The sequence below is a fragment of the Nicotiana tabacum genome, chromosome 9 (genome assembly GCF_000715075.1).
Source record: "Nicotiana tabacum cultivar K326 chromosome 9, ASM71507v2, whole genome shotgun sequence".
Taxonomy (NCBI): Eukaryota; Viridiplantae; Streptophyta; class Magnoliopsida; order Solanales; family Solanaceae; genus Nicotiana; species Nicotiana tabacum.
In genome coordinates this window covers 35,289,649-35,300,620 of record NC_134088.1, presented here as the reverse complement: position 1 = coordinate 35,300,620, position 10,972 = coordinate 35,289,649, and the positions used below count along the sequence as shown (strand labels likewise).

The following is a 10,972-nucleotide window of genomic DNA, read 5'->3' as shown; positions in this document are numbered from 1 at the left end:
TAATTTATACTTTATATCTAAAGCATGTCCTGATGCAAATTTAACCATATGAGTAGTTTTTTGAAAATATTTAGTAGGTACTAAACCTTCTTGAATGCAGCTAACATCAACTTCACTATCAATCATAGTAATATTTGTAATAGAAAAACTATTATCAATTAGAATAGTATATTTGATATACCATTTATGGGCAGTAACAATTTGCATCATTCCCAAAAATATATCATGTTTAGAATCAAGTCTAATAGGTTCTTCCTCAATATCATTTTCAGAAATACCTTTGTTTTTATCATTAGAAAACTCAGTTACAGAATTATTTTTCTCTATCTGAGTAATCCTGTGATCACAAATCATTTGATTTTGTTTAAGAGATTTAATCTCCCTTTTTAAACTTTCAATTTCAACCTTTAAATCATCGAAAGAAGCATCTCTGGTTGGTGTAATTTTATTATTAAGTCGGTTATTAATTTCTGACAAAGAATAAGGCGCAGAATATTCAAATTCGTTCTTTTGTTTTTCAAAAGGTTTTGAAGACCTAGAACTTGAACTTGCAGCCAAATTTATAATTTTTTCACGAAGTTTATCATCAGTAACTTCTTTTAAAAGTTCTATTACATTATCAAATGTAATAGTTTTCATGTTCAAATCTTGAAATTGAGATTGTAATTTATAAAATTATCATCATCACAAGTACATGTATTACCTTTGCAAGTTGTACAAGTATTATCAATATTTTTATCATTATCAGATAAATCAAGTAAATTGACTTCAGCTTCAGATTCTGACTCAGAATTATAATCAGATTCTGATCCAGAAGTATATAACAAACCATAAACCTTATCACGTAACTCATCGTCTAGTTCTAGGGTTTTCAGCTTTTGAAGCTTACAATTTGGAGCTATATGGCCAAATTTTCCACATTTATAACACTTAATATCAGTAAGATCTCGCTTACACCTATTTTCGTAAATCTAGTAGACTTGCAATGAGCTTTCCTAGTATCACGCTCTTCTTTGGATCTATATCTCGATCTCTTTTTCTTATAAGGACTGTGTGGGTTATGATACCTATTTTTCTTTTTCTTGCTATGAGCATAAGTCTCGGGTAAACCGAACTGGGTGCAAAAGTTTCATAATTGTGATTTTTCCTTAAGCTTATTTATCTTAAGCTGTCTGGACAATTTTAACTCATTACGCAAGTTTAATCCTTCTTGTGTGCATACTCCTATCAATTTTTCATAGGTATAATCTTTGTACGAAATTTCCCCGTAACTACCCCTTAGAGTTTTTCTTACTCTTTCTTACTCTACTCATAAAAGTATCTTTATACCATCTAAACTCGCTTAAGGTCCTACATCTAAGGCCATTTAGCAAAGTACGTACAGTCTCATTCTGATTAGTAAATCTACCATTGAAATGTTCTAATATGGTAAGAACAAGGGTGTAAACATCATCTTCTCTATTTTTCACTAGAGCCATGCCTAAGTTATCGACTCCTTCGTCAGTGGCTATTGCATTAATAACCATCGCCTTTTCTTCAGTACTTAAATAATTATTCCACCAGCCACGAAGCTGGCCAGTAAAACCTGTAATAATTATTTTGCAAATAGTTCTATCTGTATTTTTTATACTTTTACAGATAGTTGCATACATAAGCATTTTATGCACAAGAATAGTCAATTGTCTATCAGTTAAACCATCAAGATTCCATTCATAAATTTCGGAATCACTATAAGACGTATTAGTCTGATTCCAATCTCGTTCTTCATTAACACATCTTGAGGAGTAGGGCGATTATAATAATAAGTTTGCATTCTGGGTTTATCAGCATACTTACTATTCTTTTTGGGATAACCTCTGAGTTTATTAAACTCTGACCAGACTTCATCTTTATAATCAGAAGTAGTATCTAATTTATCAGCAAATTTTTTTGATAAATCAATAGGTTTAATATTTAAACCAGATAACTTTTTATCAAGAAGTTCTTCTAAATCATTTAACGATTTGAATTTAAAATCCTGAATCTCAGGGGGTCTTTGAACATGAGTAAGAACAATTTGAGCTTCTGATTTGCTTCCTGAAGTAGAGGCAATATTAGTTACCTTCTTGCTAGTACTCATTCCTTTTATCAAAATTGTTAATTCAACAAGTTTTTTATCAAGAAAACTGATATGTTCACCCAAAAATTTAACATATAAACTTAAATAATTATTTTGAGAAATCAAATTATTAATTTCTGCGATGCTGACTGCGGCAACATCTTCATCAATAAATTTTTGAAATGCAGTAAACGTAATACCTGTATTATTAGGTAAAACAAAAGGTGCTTGAGGTGGGTATATGGCTTTAGTAATATTATCACTCCCATCTTTATAAGATCTTTCTAAAACCTTTATGTAAAGCGGTAAATAAGTGGTTATAAACCAAGGAACAAAATATATAATTTGATTATGTAAAGCACAAGTTTCGTAAAACTCTTGAGAAATATTATTTAAATCTTCTTTACTATAAGTATTAAAAAAATTAAGTTTTAAACTGGTTCCATTTATTACTAAAAAAATTCTTTTGAACATATTTTCTAGCTTGTGACCCTGGACTAAAATCTATTTGATGTGGAATCATTAAATATTATTGGGGTTGAAATCCATTTCAGATGCAGAAAGAATATCCTTATCAGAAATATTATCATTATCCTGAACAATATTTGTTTGAGGGTTAATCTTAACCCTTTCAACAGGCTTATCACTAACATCAGTAGAAATTGTATGCAACGATGCAGTACAATTTCTAGCTGGTCCATAGACTGGTTCAACAGGAGAAATAAGTTGAATATCAGGCAACAATCTACGATTAGTAAATGAATGCCTACTATCACTAGGATTAATAGCAGGCAAAAGTCTATTATTAGAAAATGACTGCCTATTATAAGTGAAACTATTATCATCAAATTGAATACAAATCATACCATCCGGATTTTAAGTAATATGAGAATATTCAGTATTACTGACAGCATTTGTTATTTGACTTGGGGATATAACTGAATCCAAAGTCCAAGTAGTTGGGAAATTAATTTCTTCCCACTTAATAGGTCTCCTCGTGGTGACCTTAGACTTTGCAAAATTGGTTTCCACCAATATAGTCTGATCGGATGTATCATACAGTTTACATCTAGGGTTTAACGTAGATAATAATTTAAAATAAATTCTATAAGATAAACATATAAGTTCAGATCCAGGCGCATAATTATAACCATGCGTTTTCATATTTAATGTCAATGCATCAAGTATATTAACATCAGATAGAGATAATTGAAGATTGGGTTGAGTATTAAAATATACTGGACCGCAGGCCACAGTAGATTCAATAGAACCCATCAGAGACTGTCTAAAATTCAGATTTCTAGCATCTCTAAGAGCAGCCAAAAACGTCTCTGGTAACCCTTTAAGGGTTAATGGCTTAAAAGCAATTTGAACCATACCAGCATGCATATAATTATACTGATTTTTATATAAATCTACATCTTGTTTGTTTAACAATCGAATAATCTGTTCAGACGAGTTTAAAGCTAAAGATTGCTCAGTAGTTTGAACTAGTTGTTTTGAAGAAAGTTTATCAAATCATCCATAATCATAAATTGTTTTGATAGGGATTTTAGGAATTGTCCATTTGTTTAACAAATCAAGATTTTGAGGTATATCTACCTCTTCAAGTCTAATATTTTTCATACTAGTTTTTCCTAAATTCATAACAAAAAATAACATATCTATGCCGAATACTTCAGATCTATCTCATATTATTATTATTATTATTATTATTATTATTATTATTATTATTATTATTATTATTATTATTAAGCACGATTTCTGTGGAGGATGATAATATATAACTTTAGTTTCTTGATTGTAAAATTCTTCCTGATAAAGTATATATACATAATCCAGCCAAAAACTTATTAGTGGATCTCTATTTATTTGATGAAAAAAATCTCTATTTATTTAATTTTTCAACAATATTTTATTTAAGAAATGTGAAAAAGGCAACACTAAAAATAAAAACGCTTTCCGGAAGTTATATATTTCAGATATTGTGACCATTGTATTATTAATGTGTAGTGTTGTGATTTTTAAGTGATGAAATAAAGTTGTGTAAGTTTTGTGAAAAAACCCTTATAATTATACGATTATTTGTAAAACTCGAAGATACAAAATGACAAAACAAAATAAAAAGGGAGTAAAAGAGAAAATAAAGAAAAAGAGTAAATAGCGCAAAACCGGGATTGCGTTTCTCCTAAATCCTTTTTCTGAGGAAAACAATATCACTGTCTCTTTGTTCAAACTTCAAAACCCTTCTACTCTCCTTCCCTTAACGTGACGATGACCGACCGTGACAGAACTCGATACCATGACCGTGAAATTGACCGGGAGAGAGAGCGAGAGAGGGACAAGGATGGAGACAGAGATCGGAAACGTGACCGGGATGACCGTGACCGGAGAGACCGTGAACGTTCTTACACCCCTGACCATATCAGAACCAGTCGACACACTCGCTCCCGAACTCGTTCCCCTTCCACTGACCGTCACCGCCACCGCCACCGTTCTACTTCCCGCTCCCGCTCTCCCACTGACCGCCGCAACCGCCACCGTCACCACCGTCCCTCAGCGGAAAGTCCTCCTAGAAAGAGACGAAAAGATGATGGCGATCGAGATAAGGATAGGGATAGAGATACGCGGAGAGAGGTTGAGGATTTTGTTGACGGGATAGCGAAAGAACAGAAGAAGCAGAAGAAGAAGGAGGAGGAGGAGAGTCGTGATGAAGAGATGATGGATGATGAAGAGATTGAGATGATGAAGAAATTGGGGATACCGGTAGGGTTTGATTCGACAAAGGGGAAGGCAGTGGCAGGGAATGATGTGGGTGCTGTAAGGAAAGTCACTAAACGGCAGCCTCGACAGTACATGAATAGGCGTGGTGGCTTCAATAGGCCCTTGCCTGCTGAGTGCAACCGCTAATTTTCCCAGGTTTTTGTTCTTATTGTCTCTATAAACGAAGAGTTTTGTTCCACTTTTTATTTGTGTGTGTAAGGAGGGGGGGGGAGGTTAGTTTTGAAATTTTAAGTATTAGAGAGTTGATTTATGTATATTTAGTGTTTGGTTGAGCTTCTTAATGGAATTATGATGTTATCCGTCAAATAATGAGTAGTGAACTCTTACTTGTTTGGTTAGGGACAATAGTGTAGCAAAGCAGTAATAAGAAAATGGAACTTGGGCCTAACTTAATCCCAAAAGCTAGCTATATGGCACTCAATGACATTGTTTTGGATTAGTTGAAGAATTGAGATGAAGGAGAGAAATTCAAAACAGTGTTATTCAGTGAAAATCGACTGTATTAGTGAATTCTGTTTCTTATTGCAAGTGTATAACATGTGCATGTTTAACTGTTTAAGCTTTTAATAAGGCATGATATACATTATTACAAAGTGTCGGACTCATGGGGTTTTTCAAGCTTCAATTTTTTTACCCCTTCTAAATAAGTTAGATAATCTGGAAGTGCATCTGTAGATAATATCCCCGTCCGAAAAGCTTTTCTTTTAAAAATCCCTTCATTGTAGCTTTGCACGGTCTTTGTCCTTATGCCATGTTCACGAAAAAAATTGTTTAGAAAGATTAAGTGTCTGGGAAATGGTTACTCGCGGATTTTGGTGGGAAATTAGGAAGAGTGTGCAAAAGATATGATAGTCATGGAATTAATCCATTTTTTGTGCATTAGTGGAATTAAGAATGCATAGCAAGATTGATGCTCTGGTTATGCGTACTTATACAATTTCCACACAAATTAAACTGAAACAAACTGATGCCCTTAAGTGTAATTACATGTATGCAGGTTGAGATTGAGATATGTAAATTCATCGATAGTCAAGAATCTCAATCGTGTTTAAGATTTGAACTAAATTTCACAATGGTGGATGCTTGTCAGTCATTCATATTTTCCTAGTAAGTTATTAACCCATATTGGGTTTACATTCTCTAAAATTTGGTCAACTGCCCTTTATGGTTATCTTTGTTTAACATTAAGATGGTTGGTTGAAGTTATTCAATGGGTTATTGCAAAATATTCCAGAATCCATGGTGTAGCATTTACTGTTTAGTGATGGACGCATAGAAGTCCGAGGTAAGTAGAAAAATTGTATAATCTTCACCTAGTGGAGAAAAATGTAAACCAATAAGAAAGAGATACAGAAAAAAGAAATTTTAGTCTTATGTAGAGCTTTGGGTGTCAGGTTGATACAGCACTCTTATATTTTCTTGAGCTTTGGCATTCCGTGATGCTTAGTGCTACTATGGCCTTCTTAACATGGCCCGAAATTGGCAAAGTTTGGTTGGGGGCAGGGGAGGAGTATCTTTAATGTGCCAGTGGCAAGCTATACCTTAGTAAGTTGTTTCACAATATTGATTTTCTTTTTATCTAGTTGCCAAGCAAAATATAAAAGAGACACCTGTGTTAGTCTTGTTATTGTTTTTTTCTGATACGGTAAAACTTACCCTCCCAAACCCCCAACCCAGGAGACCATCCCGCTGCAGTTGCTGGAAAAGCACTGAATAAGGTAAGGAAGGATGGAGCTCCTGTTAGTTGTCTTTGCCTGAGCTTGCTTGTTTTGATAAGATTTAGCTAACGTCTTTTGCCCCAATTGGCAGTTTGGTAAGCTGAGTCTATTCTGTACAAGGGTTTCAAGCTTTTACCGTGACACATAAAGAGATTATAATGGTTACATTACCATAATCCAAGTGTATTTTCCTGGAAATTATTTGCAATTTGGACAGTCTATTGAGGTACAAATATTAAGAATTGTATTAAGGTTTGTACATATTTAGCCCTATTAACTCCTACTGTATTTATTGCATTGCTTTTTAACAAAACCTCAATTACTTTCTTAGTTCGATGAGAGTCGGTTTTCTGCGCTTAATGAAGAGAAACTAGAAGAGAAGAATATTAACATAACATGGTCGATTAGGAGTTAACTTTCGTAGTAGCGAAATAATAGAGGTGGCAGGAACATCGAAAACACATCAAATACCTGCTTCCCACTCACATTAATTTTTTTGATAGATAATATATTTCTAATGCATCATAAAATAATGTTTTATTGAACCCATCCTAATGGGTGACTAGTTGGCTGGGTTGCTCTCCAATACAAGATACAGTTTTTTGCCATCTTCAGGAAGTAGTAGGAAGATGGTAGTAAGCGATACCTGGTTGCCATCGGTTGTGAAGTAACTCATGTAAGGATTAAGTTGCTACTGGTTTTTGAGTTTGTTTCATGGATACTGGTCAGTGTTGTCAAAGGTTCATTCAAGGCGCACTTAAGCCCTGAAGCTCAGAAAAGCTCAAGGAGGGTGCTTTGCCTCACTTAAGCAAGATGTGCCCCTTATTGCCCATGAGTTCTATCTTAAATAGAGCAATACTAGACTACAAATATAATCGGCAAATAAGTATATTAGTTGTTAAGGAAAACAATGTGAATGAGTTTGTTACTTTTCTCTTGAATTACATATATATTTTTAAATTTTTTCTTGCATTGCGCCTTTTATAACTAAAGCCTACACTTAAATTGCGCTTTGCCATTAAAGCCCAATGGACCTAAAGCGTTTTTTAGAGCTTTTCGCCTTTGATAACAGTGATACTTGTGTTTGTTCTTACCCCCTTTAACGGTATAGATACTTACCATTTATATGATACTACTAGTATTCACATGATGCGAAATGGTACCTTTAGAATTTGCCTGGACAATTGTTTTGCTCCTAATATTACCATTTATATATAATATAATACTTTTATCGGGTTTTTTTCTTCTTGATAAGTAATACACATACTTATTACAGGGTACGTTTTATTCATATTTTGATTGACTAAGCATCAAGGAAAGTTTGTATTTTGGAAGATGGAATGATAGGTTTAAGCCCTATTCCCTTTGATCCTGTAGCTAGATGTTGAATTATTGCTGGTAATCCTTTTTATCTTTATTAAAAGCACTTCCACTGGCTCTTGTAAGTGGTGTTTGAACTGTTCTTAACCAATCAAAATTATTGAGATACCCAAACAAATTTGAGCGCTTAGTTAAATGTAATATTACTGAAAAATGGAAAATAAGTTTTCATCAGATAAACGTTTCATTAACTTCAAAGAAATTGCCTCGTTGTAGAGATAACAAATGGTATTGGTAAAGGACATTTATTTCCCTCTACAGTTTGCTCATTTTGTAGTTTCATTTTTTTGTGGTGTTAAGAGGTACTGTGATATAATGAAGAGTGGATAGTGATGAAGCTTATAGCCTATAGGTTAAGATTTTAGTAAGGGCTTTGCTTTCATGCGGAAGGTTCTATGGCTGGATTGTGGATGAGCATTGCTATCATGGTCCAATTTGGGAAGTTTTTAAGTTCACAATTGCATACAACAACAACAACAAGAACCCAGTAAAATCCCACAAGTGGGGTCTGGGGAGGGCAGAGTGTACGCAGACCTTACCCCTACCCCGAAGGGGTAGAGAAGCTGTTTCTGAAAGACCCTCGGCTCAAGAAGAAGAAAATAAACAATGGACAATAGATCAGTGACAGCAACAGAAGCCTGAAAAATAATATCAACATCGTAAGAAATAGAAAATAGATGTAAAAGCAATAAAAGTTCACAATTGCATGTCTCAGGAATTTGGAATGCGGCATTTTTTATATGAATATGGTTGGTTATTTGTGAGAAATATTTGACAATGTGTCTGCATTTGTTTGTTAAGGTTCTTCCTTCTTTGTGCTACTTTTTCTATATTGAAGAACTCAAATAATGATTTTAATGTGATTCTCGGTCTATCTGCAGATGGAAATGCACTTTCTGCCAGGCTTCTTATGTGAGTGTGCCTCTTAGTCCAAGTAATGGAGACAATATATCCTTTCAATTGTATGTTTAGGTCATAATGTGCTATTTTTCTCAAAACTTCATGGTAATAGGACTTCTGCGGTGGAGAATAGGTTCACAGTTTGCTGCAGCCTGCAGTCAAGCAGTAACAGATGCGACCATTACTTCAGGGTCCTGCCAAATGGTTTGCTGGTTAATGGTGCCCCCTCCCTCCCTTTAAAGCAGTCATCCTTTAACACTGTCTGTTATCTCATTGAGATTACTGATGCAAACATGCATTTGGGCTATTGCTTCTTGTCTTAGGTACAGATTTCTCCCTAATGATAGGCATTTCTTCATAAATCAACTTACATTTGGATTTGACTATAGTGTTGCTCACTATGCACTTTGGTGTGTGCACTAAAGTCTAGGATTGATCTCTTTACCTTGTATTGATATTGTAATCTTGGCCATTGGTATGAACTCTGTCATTTACTTTTTTAATGTTGTAGAATCTGACCCAGCTTTGGGGCATAAGCTATTTAACTCAGGTTGGAGTGATCTGAAGGATATCTGATGGTTCCTTACAGTATGAAAATGGTTATAACGGACAATGAGTTTTCTCAGAGTTTTCTTACAGGATTGATGCTTTTTAGTCATTGAGAAGGAAAGAAGATAACGGAAGTGGGAAAATGGTTCCTCTTTTTCTGGTAGTTCTATTTTTTTCCAAAATATTTTGGGCGTGGGGCTAGTGGGGTCATTTGATTTTCTATGTATGCCATAATGTAGTTTTTAGAATCAAGGATGATATAACTTGAATAAGTTGTGTAGATGGATAGCTTGGAGCTAAGTTGAGTTACCTCTTGTTTTATTTTTAACATTATCCTTTTCGGCTAATTTTGTAGTCTATATGATATCTTTGGTCAAAATTCCTTTTTATTTAAGAAACTGAAACCTTCAGATCAATTAGTTTAGTACTATTGTGGTTTTAGCCATTTTATATGTTTATTCTAGTTTGATTCATGTGTAATTCGACTAAGCATAATTAACCTTCAATTAATATGAACGTGCGATCGCTGAAGTTAAAAACTTAAAGGGATCATTAATTAAAAATAAATATGAAAAGAGAAAATAAAAATAAAAATGAAGTGTGGGGCTACGATTTAAGGCTAAATGCTTTAAGGGTCATTGACTCAAGGTAAAAATGGGCGGTGCTTTACCAACTTCAATCGTTATCTTCTTGCTAGAGGTCGAGTGAGGCGTAGATGCAAGTCAGAAATTTGATAGAGCAAGAAGACAAAGTCTAAATGAATATAGATTTTGAAGAAAACCCATAAAACAGAGGGAAATGGAGAGAGAGAAGGGCGGGGAAGATAATATTCTGGACCAATTTAATTATGATTTGCTTTGGAGCGGATCAGTTAATGATGATGACAATCTCATCATCGATGCCGGTCAACGGCGGCTAGCCCTCCGAACAACTTTCATTAGTTTGAAGGATTAAAATTGCATGTTCCTATTTATTGAAGGTTAATTATACATAATCGAATAACACATGAATCAAAACTGGAATAAAACTATAACACACGGAGTAAAATCACAAGGCGTAACTTATGCCTCGCGGGAAATGCACGAAAAACTCTGATCCAAGATCAGAATGATGAGATTAAAGAAGTAGAAGGAAGCTGTTCCGGAATACGGATTGCAATAACCCCAAAAAGGTTAGTGATTTGAGCAAAAACCATAACACCAAAGGCGCAAGTAATGCCGGTTGACAAATTGCCGAGACAAAGAGCACATCAACCCAACGTGGGAGATTTGGCCAGCGCTTCCCTTTCGTGCTGAGGGAAGTAAAAGCATAGCAAGTAGTGGAATTACGCCTGTAACCATGCGGAGCAAGACGATATTGACAAAAGCACCGAACATCGTTTTATAATGTATTGTATTGTATCGTTATATAAATACAATGTTTGGATATATTGTATTGTTTGTTGTTGTTAAATAACATTTCGATGTTTGGTTTGACTGTATCGTACTGTACTGTAACTGATAAATTTACTAAAATACCCTCAATTGTTTAAATATTAAATTTA

The 10,972-nt window shown here is 34.3% G+C and overlaps 1 protein-coding gene across 16 annotated transcripts; it reads left to right on the top strand.

The window, feature by feature from the left end:
- Positions 1-4,265: 4,265 nt before the first annotated feature.
- Positions 4,266-9,776, top strand: LOC107775019 (uncharacterized). Of its 16 annotated transcripts, XR_012694844.1 has the most exons (6): positions 4,266-5,017; positions 5,880-5,989; positions 6,086-6,427; positions 6,560-6,600; positions 6,692-6,852; positions 8,862-9,776. XR_012694844.1 is itself a non-coding variant. In XM_016594698.2 (3 exons), exon 1 carries the CDS (start codon positions 4,373-4,375, stop codon positions 5,006-5,008), a length of 636 nt encoding a protein of 211 aa, XP_016450184.1. In that variant the 5' UTR covers positions 4,277-4,372; the 3' UTR covers positions 5,009-5,017; positions 8,862-8,892; positions 8,993-9,776. The 16 variants fall into 16 exon arrangements, 2 of the variants coding, with proteins under 2 accessions (XP_016450184.1, XP_016450173.1); XR_012694841.1 differs by having other exon boundaries at positions 6,117-6,167; positions 6,277-6,852; XR_012694840.1 differs by having other exon boundaries at positions 6,086-6,167; positions 6,277-6,852.
- The last annotated feature ends 1,196 nt before the right edge of the window (positions 9,777-10,972 follow it).